General features: G+C 42.0%; 1 protein-coding gene across 1 annotated transcript in view; it reads left to right on the forward strand.

Moving 5' to 3' along the window:
• NEDD4 (NEDD4 E3 ubiquitin protein ligase) overlaps positions 1-14,625 on the forward strand; it is a 1,239,834-nt gene that overhangs the window by 266,553 nt on the left and 958,656 nt on the right. Inside the window, exon 6 of the mRNA XM_069222425.1 lies at positions 8,823-8,873. Within this exon, the coding sequence (XP_069078526.1) occupies positions 8,823-8,873 (51 nt within the window). The remainder of the gene's footprint in view (positions 1-8,822; positions 8,874-14,625) is intronic.

Raw genomic sequence — 14,625 nt, forward strand, 5'->3', positions numbered from 1 at the left:
CCATATGCTGTCTCGTTTCACTGTTCTGAGTTTTTGAGGACGATGCTTTCGGCGCAATTTGTGATCTAGGCATTGAGTTTTTTCACTCCCTGTTCAAGGTTGGTGGTGGTAGCAGGGATGGAGGTGTTAAGGGTGTCTGGCCAGCTGATCTCTGAGATTTTGTTCCACCTAAGGTACGGGGTGCTGATTTTCTTGTGGGTGGAGGTGTGGGGGCTGGGGATGTTGAAGTGGATGATTAAGTGATCGGTCCATATGAGTTCTGTAACATGGCTGTATTTAATACAGATGCTGGAGGTGAAAATGGGGTCCAGGGTGTGTCCTGCAGTGTGTAGGATCGTGGACGATCTGGGCCAATTCGAGGCCACTCATTCTGTCGAGGAGGTGTGCAGTGTTGTTGTCGGCGGGGTCCTTGATGTGGAAGTTTATGTCACTGAGGAAGATGTAGTCCTTGGAGTCTAAGGCTAGTGGCATAATGAAGTCTGCGATGGTGTTTCAGAAGCTGGAGCGTGGGCCTTGGGGTTGGTATGCAAGAGTGCCTCTGATGGTTGTTTTGTCATCCATATGGAGCTTGAGTTGAGGTGTTCCATGGGGGGGGTGTTGTTGTCAGTGGTGGTGATGCACTGTATGATTTCTTTGTGGATGATGGTTGTTCCTCCTCCCGGCTTGTTGGTGCGATCCTGGTGAATGATTTTATATCTGTCGGGGATCACTGTGGGGTTGAGCCAGGCCTCGGTGAGGAAGACGATGTCAGGTGCGAGGGTGGTGATGAGGTCCCATCATTCAGTGGAATGCTTGCATAGTGAGTGTGTGTTGAGAAGGGTGCATGTGAGTTGGTGTTTATGTTCAGGTGGTGTCTGGTATGTTCAGGGTGGGGCTGGTAGGAGGCTGGTCTGTGCGCTGTGGCAGGTGAAATGGCAGTGGGTGCAGGTAAAGGGTCCTAATGTGGAGCATGGGTCAATGCAGTGGCAGTGTTTGTTGTGGCGTCCGGGCCGAGAGAGTAGAGCTTGGCGATTGTTTATCTTCTGGGGGATGGATGGCCAGGGGTCGTGGCGCTGGGCGTGGTCCAGACACTGTGCGGTTGCGCTGCAGCCTGTATTAAGTAGGTCCTGGGGTGGGCAGCGCTTCAGTCGGTGGGGAGAACGGTGAGTGGGAAAACGCAGTCGGGAAAACCCTGGCAAGAAAACCCAGGCAGCTGTGGTATAACTGGATCAGTCTGGAAAAGCAGGAACTGGAAGCCACAGGCAAGTGGCAGTCTAGGTGTCCAGGTGCCTAGCTTGAGGGTAGCAATTGTGTGGATCCCTGCGTATTCTAGAAATTGAATGCATGAATTTAGCCGAGGTTTGCAGGACACTGTGTGTAGGAAAAAGTCACACCGCACTAAATACTTAGTTTTCAGAAAATTCTAGGTTTTGTAGGTTTCCAAAAGTGGCAACCAGGTCCGCAACCAAATACCTCAGCTATCCACATCAGCAAAATGGGGTCACTTTGCATAGCAAATATTTTGATGTATCCCTGTTGCATTTTGGTGCGTTTCCTGCCATGGAACCATGTGTTTCGGGAGAAGTGTGGAAATACAGAAGAGTGTAAGATTCATTATGCTTGGTTGAGTTTTTCTCCATTTTGGCTTCTAAATTTAATTCAGTGTGCAAGAAAGATCACATTTTGCAAAATGCCCTGTGAATCAAAAAGATATGTGACCCCGAATTTAGAGTGATACGAATAAGAACTGTTTCTTAACTCTGCAACCCAGGTACAATAAAAAACAAGCATTTGCAATGCAACGGGTCTCGCGTTTGCTCATGTTAGAGCTGATAGCGTTGTAAACTCCTAACCCGACTTTCCACCTATCGGCAAAAGTGTATTTATGTACGTAACCGAAAAAGTGCAATTAACTGTGTAAAGCGCTTGACTTCTGCCAAGCGAAATCGCGCTAGTAAAATAGAGAAAAAGTAGTCCACGAGCCAGACAGAAAACAGCGAGCCTCGCATGTTTTCTGTACTTGGTCGATGCGCTCGAGGAGGGCTAGCCACCGGAAAAGGCATGACGTGTGCATGCCTTCGACTAATGAAAGCAAGCGGATTTTAATAGGCAAGCCCACAAACCAATAAAAAACACTGACGTGATGTCGACAGGGCTCTGAGCCCTTTTCTAATAACTAAAGTGTCTCGCTGCGATACGCATGCGCGAGCGCATGCAACGCAGGCTCGACCCTAAAAAGCATAGGTTTCCAGCATTTCCATTGTATCATTCATAAGATTTCGCCATATGAATTGCTGCATGATTAGTACACAATAAAATATAACTTGAAGTTACAGCTCAGCTGTTGGCTCTCAGTGCAGATTTTTTTTGGACAACCAACAAGCACTAAACATCCCTGTGACCATAAGGATCTTATGGATGTAATGGGATGTTACATTTTTTAACGGCCATTAGCACAAAAAAGCAGATAAAATGTCACTTGATAATTATTCCTGCTTATTTTCATTCTTCTTTTATTTCAAGGATCAGTTTCTTCCCTTGGATTTCACACCTGTTTCCACCACAGACTGCAAGTAGATAGAAACCACAGAAAATAGGCAAACTCTACTTCCGTTTATTAAAAATGCAAACAAAGTAGTATTATTAATAGCTCTGCTTTTTTCTGGATGGTGCGAAGATGGTGATCTTAACACAGCAAGCCTTTTGTTCATGGCGTTTTAAAAAACATAGTTTTTCTTGCACAGCACTTTGTCCCAAAAAGCACAAAATGTTTCAGTATTTGGTTATTTTCCTGGCACCTCCAGGGGAATCCACAAACTCTGAATACCTTTATAACCCCCCAACATGTGAGAAAGAAGGACACGTATTTGGCCTGGATAGCATGATTCATTGACCACAAGGATCAATTTCTTTATATGGGATTATTCTCTATCTTAAGAAAAGAACCTGTTTAACAGTCTTATATTTCAGCTGGAGTTATCCTTGATAGCTGTAAATGACGACAGGACCAAAAGAGTCATGCAGAGCAGAGTTCAATGTCATCTGCATCGTTGTAGCAAGTTGAAACCGGTTGGCACAACTTTTGGATGCATGTTTATTTTCTAGTGGTTCGAGGGGGCAAGCGGTGAATGGGGAAGGGGTGGTGGATGGACAGGGAAGCAACAATGGGAGAGGAGCAGGTGCGAACAAGACAAGCAAAAATGCAAGAGGAGCGGGAGGTAAAAGCAAGCAACAATGAAGGCAGGAGGAAATAACGTACCTTTGAAAGCGGCAAGTAGTGAAAGGATACTGGGCAAGGGTAGGAAGGAACCAGTACTTGATAGGGACAAACACATAAAGATGCAGTGAAGTCGGCACTCATTGACCAAAAAAGCAAGAAAATGAGTGACGATGAAGCCAACAAACAATAAGCAATGGGTGGGCTCTAAGCCCCCTATTAGTAAACATAAGGTCTCATAAGCAATAGTGCATATGTGGTCTCAGGCAAGACCTATAGCATAGAGTGTGGTGACGAGGGGACAAAATTTGAGAATAGAGGTGAAGGGACTCGAGGATGACTTGAGAGTTCAGAGTTAAAAGGAGGAGAGGATGACTCGAGGGCTTAACTCAGAGTTGGGTAGATCCAAAAAGAAGCTACCTCAATGCGAGCTAATCACAAAATCAATCAGTACTTGATCCATGCTTGAAGGAAGAAGATAAAATCACAGGAGACCAACTGAAGCCGACAGGGGCTGGCGTGCTCACCAATGAAAAAGAACAAAACATAAATTTGACAATGAAGCAAAAAGTGATGGGAGGGCTAAAATCCCCTTTTTAGGATCTGTTTTTAAATAAACACTAGATCATTGCAAGCAACAATGCATGCATTGTCTCAGGCAAAACCTAAAAAAGGACTCTGCACCAAGGAAGGGCAAGCCTTAGCAGCCTAAGGGATGATCAGGTTTCAAGCTAATAAACGTAGACTTGAAAGTAGGGAGTATATTGCCTCTAATTAAGGCACAGCTGGCACATTTTACACCAAGAGATCAACAGTGGGCAAATGCTGTACTTATTTGATTTGTCAGTGATTCTTCTGTTGGTCTGAGGCACACAACAGCCTTCTGTCTCTCTGTGTGCAAGAGACAGTGCAAGGCAGCGACTGCTTTTGTGCAAGCTACCTAGTATCCTTTGTATATGCATGCCTGCTATCGTTTGTCCTGTTGTGTGTGCTATCCTTGCATCCACTGCAGTAGTAACTGGAAGTCATACACCAGCTTTGAGAAAGGTGACTCAACTCCAGTCTTCACTCTGTTGACAGCCCTTGCCCAACAAGCTTTATAAAACCAACCTGAACACTGAAATTGGTCCTGGAATCAGCATATTTGTTCTGTTTGGATCATTGCAGTTGTGTCCCTCTAGCACCTTTTTTGTATTTTCATGCCACGCTCCATCTCCACAAGTTGTTTTGGGGAATTTATTTATTTTCTACATATTTTATTAATATATTTTTGTATTCTCAAAACTTGTTGGTCCAGAAGTAAGGTGGTGTACACTTACCAAATGCTTTAATTAAGAGAGGGTAGATATTTTTATTATTATTTTATGGAAGTAGCATTCAGACTCATTCAAGTAAGAATGAGAAGCTAGACTGGAGAGCTTATGTGATGTAAAGTCATTATTTAATATTAGAGAATCCTTTCTCTTGCAGTGATACAACAACATACAACATGCAAACCTATCTAACGTGTTGAAAGATGCTTAAAAACTAATATATGTACTATTTTTCACTGGAGTAATATGGAGAGGGGCCTGGTTGTGAGACCAAGGTTCCTAACAAAATGGAACAAGAAATATGGTGGATAATTTTTGTTATTTATGTGAATTGGATTGTGTTGTAAATGGAGGGCAGGGTATCCATACAAGAGACTGGAGCCATTCAGATAGGTAGCGATTTCTCTATTTCATGTTAGACCCTCGGTTTAAGACATAGCCTGTTACGTCCTTTTAATGCTCAGTTCCCCCTCCAACTCTAATAAACAACAAAACTTCACACAGCACAGAGTCCAGCATTCCATGCATCATCCCATTTTTGGAACATCCATACTCTGCATTATACAGCATTCTCACTCAGGACACACACACATCATTTACTACATTATCCCCTTTCCTTACACAAAGGACAAACTAGCCATTCCATGTCACTACAGGATCTTTTTTCTTTACAACCAGGACAAATATAAAAACAATGCAACATTAACTCAGTAACAAAAAGACAAACTCTTACATCTTTTCGATCTTCCACATGCCACACACAGAAAATACTCTCTAACACTTTCCTGCACACACAGAGGTGCAACCCAGCACTTCACCACACTCTCACCTCAGACCAACATGTCCACTTACCAGCTGGAAGAAAGCACCCAAATCTGCAGCCTTAACCATGGCCCCTGGTAGTTGTACTAATAGCATACAGAAAGTCATCTGATCAGAATTATGCCAGCTAAAAATAGCAACAGTCTGGAAATTACTAGCAGAGCAAAATAGTAAATCATCAGTTCAATGCAGCTCTGACACAACAGAACAAACAAGGGAGTGTGAGATATTGCACTCCCATTCTTAACACCAGTCCATGTCTGCATATCAGATCAACATAGGGGTAAGGAAGCCTTAACATAAGCCACTGGAACGCTTTATCACTGTCCATTATGGGTAGAATAGCTGTCCTATAAATGATGCTTCACCCACAAGGACGTTTAAAAATCCCTATGCCCATTGCCATCTGCCACATTCACAACACTGAACACCATGTAAATATCCTTAGTATGTAAACACAGAAAGTGGCCCTTTCGTCATTAAAGATCAACCTGGATGGTGGGATTAGGATTTCTGAACTAGGAACGTTGCTATTATGCAGCCTTGCCAAAGAGTAACTGGGAGTAAGGACTACTTAAGGGACACACAGACACCGCAGTACATTATCAGGAATTTCTCATAATTAGATGACAAATTCCTGATGTGTTGGGATATAATATGAAAACTGGTAGGATCTGGGAATGAATAGTAAAGGGAGTCCTGAAGTGAACCCCTATTCTAATTACCAGTACATCAGGGTCATTAAACTATTTCAGCATATATCCTTTGGCATTTTGGTACTGCTTTGGTGAGAAGGGGGCTGTGACACACTTGGGGGACTTATACCCTGGAGAGGTTTGTATTACCTTTCAGGAGGTACAAGATACCTTCGGGTTAGACCCGGCCAGTTTCTACAGTTGCTAAACTGGCACTTATAGCTAGAGGGATTTGGACTGGTTTCCCTGACGTACCCCTTGTTATGATTACACCTGTGTCACATATTGATATGTGACATAGTACACCATCTTGTGGCCCTCATGTATAATGCCCTAAAGACAGCTTGACTCTGGAGGAATTCACTTCACCTAAAACACTACAATCCAATGTCATAGTAATCTACAATCAGAGACTGTGTAGGACAATGGGTAGAGACCCTTTGTTATTGGTAATGGAGCGCTTAGGAATAAATAATGGGCCTTCCTGTTAAGTAATGACATCTAGAATCCATTGTAGGGTTTATTCAGAGGAGGGCACTCAATAATATTACCTTCGTAGTAACATAATGTGGACCATGGACAACTGCGAAATATAGTTCATAGATTTTGCTCATGTTTTATGGATATCATTTTTCTTGCATTTTTTTATGTACATGAAAAAATAAAAATAAATATCTTAAAAAAGAAAGCCTTCACATATTACAGCTATATCAGATACCACTACACATACAATCGCACTCCAGTACAGGCAATCACACACACTAGCACATGCAGTCACAGACACCAGCAAGGCAATTACTGTTGTACACTGCATCCATGTTTGTAATTGGGGGGCATGGTCTTCATACAAGAGTCAGGAGTCATTCAGTAATAGGGTATACATTTTTTTTTACATGTAAGGCCTTTGGTTTACAGTCACAGAAGGTTGGTGCCGCTAGGGCTCCATTCTTCTCCAGCTGTAATCAACTCCCATGTCTTACACAGCACGTGGACACCATGCATCAACACATTCTCACTGCATCCCCTCTCAGCCCATGCATGCAAAGGCACATCAGGTCACTACATGCTCCCCTGTCTTTTCACATAGAACAAATAAGACTTGCTACATCATTACAGATTATAATTATTTACATGTAAATCCGGTGAATAGTTTAGAGCGTGTTTTAAGAAATTAATTTTGAGTACATCAATTAGTTGTTAGGTCGAGGGTAAGCGTGCAACCTCTTGTATACATCTTCTTGTGGACTTCAAGCCTTTTCATTTGCTTGCTTCAGTGTCCTTCAAAATTCTTTGCTTGCTAGTGGTGAGTCCTGCTTCAAACTATAAATAAAATGATTCTTGTAATTTTGTCACCACAGAGTCCATGATTGGAAGTGAGGTGCATAGTGTTGGACCCTGATGCAGTGGGCTTCTGATTGCCAACACTGTCATTCTTCTTTTCTTTAACTAATTATAATGAAGGGCAGGTGGGTAGAAAGCTAACTTTAAGTACTTTTTAGATACATTTTTGCAAAATGTTCTGGGTGTTGGAAAATTAACATTTTCTTTGCTCCAGACATGCCGATTCGTAATAGTAGTGCTGCATATTTCTGGTGTTAGATCATACTGATGTATGTTGTATGAGTTTGGATGATAGTGCTTCATGCTTCTGTTGCTCTTGCTGTTCTATGTAGGATCTGGATGTGTCACTGCTCTGCTGTGATTCAATGTAGTTTTGCGCGCTGCTGGACTGGAGTTCAGAAGATGTTGTGTAATGCTTGACTCGAGGTGCAGTGTTATGTATTCACTAGAGCTTACGAGTAATAAATACCTTGTACCCAAATGGCAGCGTTAAGGAGCCCCAGCTGTTACTGGTAAAGTGTGCAGTCCATTGGATCCTTTCTTTTCTACAGACTATCTTGGCAGCTGCCTTTTAACCTGCTGCCACAGCACTGTGATACTCCAATTAAAGGATTACTCCAAGCATGTCTGTGGACTTTTTCTTACAACTAGCTACACAAAACATCTTCTATCAGAAAATAACACAAAACTGCAACCCACTGCTCTTGACAGATCCAAACATGAAGGATCATACTTGCGATGTGACGGCCATTTCTTGTGCAACTTACTAAGCCAGTCTGGTTTTTCAGACCACAAATAGTAGTTTGTATTCTGGGTCTTGTAGCTTAAATATTTTGCAATATATGCACATGGGACTCAAAGCCCCTGCTAAGCAAGAGGTGTTTAATTAAACAGCGCTCATAAACTGTTCTGTGACAGGGATAAAATCGCTGATCCAGAAGTAATTTTTTATTTCGAGCCCTGAGTGTGTGTGGCCGTTCACCAGTGGCATGTGAGGTAAAAATAGATGTTGGGCCACCAAGGATAATGGGTTACATGGCTAAGTACTTATAAGATCCCAAAAGCAATACCTATTGACTATGCCAATGCTTGTTTTTATACTTGCAGATGTTTGTGTTAACCCTGCTCGAGATCCCAAAATCAAACTTCTTACATTTTTGAAAGTTTGCAATTATAAGTTACATTTCCCCTATATATTGCGCTTCAAAAATGTATTTATGTGTGCTGTGTGCTGACTTACAGTTAGAGTTGCGAGTTTACTTCATTGCAGATATGTATAAGCCAGTAGATCATTTTATCAGTGATAGATAACCTTCCTTTAAAAATACATATTTTGCCCAAATGTCATAATGTTAATGTTGAAAGGATGTCATGAACTTTGTTACTCAAATTTACTACACTGAGCCACACGCAGTTTGTACTGTATAATAAATACTTGTCTTTATTTTCCTTCAGACAAGAGATGACTTCCTTGGTCAAGTGGATGTCCCACTGCATCATTTACCGGTAGGGACTAACAACAACGACTGCAATCTGGCCTGCTATTCTACACACATTATGACTGACTATTTGCTATGCCTATATTTCTTTTAGGTCATGTTATACATTAACATTAACATTCTGTCCTTGGAACATCTTTTATTAGTTGTTTTGATGAATCTTTGGGTGTTGTGAAAGAGTTTTACCATGGCAGTCATAAAATACATTGATACATTGAAAATGTCTTTGTACGCAAAAAGCATGTTCTTCACTGTCATCAGATACTTGATAAAGTGAATGAATGAATGACTAATGCTTGTAAAACTGGCAGCTACTCACCATAGAGTGTCCTGACACTAAGGTACTTACAGAGATTGGAGCAGGGGCAACCAGGCCACACATTATCGCCTAAACAGGTAATTTTCAGTTCTTTTTAAAATAGATCTTTGGCCATGATGGACCTTAAGGAAGATGATTCCATAACTTAGCAACTACCACTGTAAAAGATACACCTCCCTGCCTTTGCCTTTTAAAGTGAGAAACCACCAAAAGGCTTACATTACTAGACCGAAGTGGGCGCACCAGAATAAACTCCATCTCTCTCTTATCAAGGAAGCTTGGCCCCTTGTTGTAAAAGGCTTGGTGTGAGCTTGGTAGAGATTTCAAAAATATGTGTTGCCTCACTGGCAGCCAGTGTAATTTTTCACAAAATGAGGACATCGCAGTAGACGTAGACAATTTTAACAGAAGATGGATGGCCATGCATTGCATCACTTGTAATCAGTTGGTTAGAGAAGATGGAAGTCCCAAATAAAGAGCATTGGCATAGTCCAGCCTTGAAATGATCAATGCCCTGACCACCATTTCCTGGGAAGAGTGTGGGAAGAACTGCTGAAGTGTTTTCAACATGCGCAGGATCCAATAGCAAGATCTAACTGCAGCAGATACCTGAGCCTAAATGAGAGTTTAGTGTCAAATATCACCCCTAAATTTCTTGCTTGCATCATTTGGGGAGGACAGGCAGTCTTGGGCCATGCTCCCATCCATCCTGGGAGGGGGGTTGCGACCAGACAATAAGACCTCGGTCTTATCTGGATTACATTGCAGCTTGTTAACCTTTAACCAATCCGGTACTGCCTCCATGAAGCAGACAAAAGCCACTTTAGCCTCTGATGAGTCTCCCTCATATGTGAGCAGGAGTTGAGTGTGATTCGCATACAGGATGAATCTGATGTTAAAGAATTCCACCAGAAAAGCCAATGTCGCCATATAGATATAAAAAAGAGTAGGGCTAAGGGAGGAAACCTCCGGCACTCCCCACCTTAGGCTGTTTGCCTCTGAGGCTTATGTCTTCATCCAAGCGACCTGTTCACGATATATCAGAAAGGAACTCAACCAGTCCAGGGCCGAGCCAGTCACCCCCAGGTGATCTAACATGCTTAGCAAGATATTATGATCGACTGTGTTGAATGCTGCCGACAGGTGAAGTAGCACCAAGTTGACATTGAGGCTCGAGTCCAAACTGCATCTAATAGACTCTGACACCTCAAGTAAAGCTGCCTTGGTGCTGTGATGTGCTCTAAACCCCGATTTGGAGGTATTTAGTAAATCATTTTCATCCATGAAGGCAGTTGGCTGTTGATTCACCAGTTTTTCTAAGACCTTAGCTGCCGCAGGAAGCAGGTAACTCGGTCTGAATTGGGCCAGGGTTTCAGGGTCCACAATGGCCTTTTAAAGAAGGGGATTACATTAGCTAGTTTCCACTCCTTTGGGAGTATCCCTACGTGAAAGAGGAAATGAAACAAATCATGATAGATAGGGCTAGTAATATCTTCTATTGCCTTCAACCACCAGTGGGGTATAGGATCAGAAAGGGAGCTAGATTTACATCTGGAAAAGGCAACACAACCTCCTCCTCCACAGGCGGAACAATAAATTATGACAAATTAGGTCCATTTGGCAGCGAAACTGATCTTTCCATGTCCAATATGCCAGAGAAATGTTTTGTCCTAGAGATATTAGCCTGGATTTTGAGAATCTTACCCTCAAAAAATCACTCAAGCGGTTACATAATGCTTGACTCAGCTCGAGTGGGGTGGGGGAGATGTCTTCGGATCGGTAAACAATGACTCAATTTAAAAAAATCTCCTTGCCATCATTATCTGCTTCTTTAGTGCATTGCGCATAGAAGGTGCTACGGGCACTCTTGAGATTTTTATGGTAATTGCTTAAGGCCTCTTTATAAATGGCCTTATCTTGTTCCAAATAGTGTTTCCGCCACTTTCTCTCCAATTTCTTACATGCAACTCTTTCCTTAGCTAAGTCATCTGAAAATCAACAAGCCGAATGAGGCTTAGTGGTCTGCATATTTTTCTCGTAGGGGCTGCCAACTCAGCCGTCACAAGCCACCTCTTAATAGCCATGTCTTTCTCCATAATGGACTCTAACAGTTCAGGTTTAAATTCCAACAATATACTTCTATGGTCCTCAAAAACTAACCTGCCCCAAGCCCTGTCCTCACTCCTTGGGATGTGGGGGCGGGATTCCTTAGCTGGAGCGAACTGCCAAGAAAAGGGCATGACAAAATGGTCAGACTATGGCACCAAAAAAGGGGGTCTCACAAGTCATAGGGACATTCAATAAAATCCCAGAAATGGCATGCCCTGATCTATGTATGGCACCCATAGAGACAGGGATCAAGGTTAAAGAAGACAATGTTTCCATTCAGCGAATCACCAGTGGGTCCTCTGTCTTATCTAAATCGATATTGAAATCACCAAGCAAGGTTTAATTTGCACACACAACACATTTTGGAACCAGAGCTTGATCCAGGGAGGCTACAAAATCTCCCAGATGCCCTGGAGGATGATAAACCAGCGCGCCAGAAAAGACCGTTGTCCACCACATGATAGGCTGAAGCCCAAGGCGTCTGCTCCTAACAGCTCATTCATTTTAAAGCGAATACATCTTTCGACCCTCTCTAGGTGCCTATGACAGCAATATGCAGATCTGGAGAGGAAGCCTCATTCAGCCTGGTCTTTGATTGAAGGAGCAAATCAATGCTCTCATCTATTAACAAATCATAAATATCAAGGGCATGTTTCTGCAAAGAGCGAACGTTCACTAAGAATGCCCTCAGCTCCCTCAAGTGCTTATTCATACAACCTTTCCCATTAGCGAGTGTAAAAGGGGAATGGAAACTAGCCCTGCATTTCAGACAGGAGCTAGGGCCCACTCCATTAATGAGAAAAGGGCTACACTTCATAGTGTCATTCCCCCCCCCCCATACCTTTTAACTCCTTAGCAGAGTAAGACCTTGTGACTGCTCCCTCATTTCCAGAACCACCATAGTGGCTGGCGCTGGCTGTGTTTGGGACACTGCTGGACGCAGTCGGGCTTGCCTGAGGCATACCAGCGGCACACCCACTGGGCTTGTCCGCATGGTGGCCATATTTTTATACGTGTTAGAGGCCGTGTAGGCAAAATGATTTCCCTGAACACTGGAACACAGCCGATCACAAAAATGGCGGAGTGCCGTGTCCAAATCCACCAGCCTTCCAGAAACACCCTCTCCCAGTCCGCTGTCTCTGCTATCTGAGTACACCTGCAGACAGCAACAAACAGGGAGAGGACAAAAACGTCCCTTCAGTCCAGTTCCAGGTGAAATAAAAAAACAATCAGCCCCCACTCCCTTCCTCTGTTCCTCCGATTTAAAAACCAGTCCCAAGAAGATCCTTTTTAAAAATAATACCCCAGATAAAAAGAAATGGCATTAGAACAAAAGCAAAAAAAAAAAACCATGAAATTGTACAGCCTAGGCGCCAAGGCTCCAGCCCCTTATCGTTATAGTTTGTGTATGCATATACATCTTAAGGTTATGTTGTAAGTAATGCCTTAGCAGGCCTTGAAAAATCACAAACATTTTACTAGACCTGCAGGTCGAGTAACTTAACTAATCTACTCGACCTAACTGTAATGTACTTGATCCGTAAACGGGTCCCAAATTGTGTGCTACTAGGCAAATAGTTTACCGAGTCGCCTTATACTCCATTCTCACATATGACTGCCTTCAAATATGTGAGCTCAGCATTTCTGTAATACAAAAAAACTCTTTTTGATTAAATAGACTAAAGTTTGCTGCAAGTATCAGAAGAATCTAACCCACATATGGGGGACACATGACCCATGACTTCTTTTAGTTTACCAACAGCATTGCCATCAGGGCAGGAGTGTTTCTTAGTTTGTTTAAACACTCCCTTTTAATAGCTATATTACTAAACTATGATGTGGTAGCATATTGTCATCTACTCACAGTAAATTTCCAAGAAATGTCCAAAAACCTTTCCACTAACTTGCAACTTTACTGATAAAACGATATAGTGTACTCACTATCTGAAAATTGGATTTCAGAAAATTTATTGTTTGCACATCAACACCTAAAGTATTCTGATTTGTTTTAGTCTTACTAAAATATTTTTTTCATCACAAAGAAATATGGAAAATCGGGTTTCACAACAAGTAAAATATATTTTGAAATGTTTGCACAGTTGACTTAGTTGATTAAATGTTGTGTGTTAGGAAAAACCTAACACCCTATTTCCTTTTAATATACACTCGAAACAGCAGGTCACACAATTCATCTTAAAAAGTCCTGAAACTCTGCAGTCAGAAAGAAAGTTAATTCTTAGACAAAGTGACTTTTGTCCTCTGTCTGTGAACACAGAGCAAATGTCACATAAGAACAAGATTGTAAGGCATCTTTTATTGCCCCTCCACTTTTCAACTGAACAGAACACCTGTTCTTTGTCAGTTCGCCAGAAGGGGTGAGTAAGTCCTAAAGATAGCTGTCCTGATCAAGTAAGACTCACGATTGTGAGTGCTTGAGTAGATTTTTCGAGCCATGCTTAGAAACATTTCTGCACCATTGTTTGATACTTTTCTCCAGAAGGTGGTTTGTGTAGTAGGACTTAGACATCTTCCATTTAATTCTTGATGATTTATAGTTTGTTTGTGGATAATACATAAGCATATAATCCTCAAAACATAAATTTTCAAACGTTTTAACAACTTCAGTGTAGTTTAAAACTGATAAGGTAATCTTCACAGTTCATTCAAAATAACTGATATTTATAAGAATGTATCAAAAAATGGTACCCACCAAGGCTTCTGCAGTACAATACAGGCATACAATATGTAGTATATATTATTAACGCCTATTCTTCAGGATCACATTCTTCTGGTCATTAGGGACATTTCTGAGCCTCCTGTAGCCTTCAGCTAGGGAGCAAATCCAAACTAAACAGCAGAACTCTAACAGCCGAAAATGGTGGACATCTCCATATCTCATCATTTTCAAATTGTTGGTACTCTCATAAGTAGAATGATAAAGGGTGTAAGGAAGCTTGAAACTCTAACAGGCTGTCTGCCACTTTACAATTGGCACTGATATCTTTCTTTAGTAATACTTGAAAATGTATTTATGTCATATTCGCATCATTAATGTTTGCATACAGTTATAACAAATGTGGCCATTTTGAACAAAATTTACAACAGTTTCGTTAGGGGTCTTTGTCAGGCCTTGTGCTAAAAAATCCAAGGCGGGAATTCTGTACTTCTTTCAGTGAGGCTCTGCGTTAATGATTGGTAGGGTTATTAACGGAGAGCCCTGGAACTGCAGAGTTCTGGAACTGAGTACTACCATTTGGAAGAGGAGTCATGAGATGGGCCTGACTGCTTACGTTCGGACTGCAGTAGAGATAGGCAACAGGAGAAGCTGGGC

Source organism: Pleurodeles waltl, chromosome 3_1 (genome assembly GCF_031143425.1).
Source record: "Pleurodeles waltl isolate 20211129_DDA chromosome 3_1, aPleWal1.hap1.20221129, whole genome shotgun sequence".
Classification (NCBI taxonomy): domain Eukaryota; kingdom Metazoa; phylum Chordata; class Amphibia; order Caudata; family Salamandridae; genus Pleurodeles; species Pleurodeles waltl.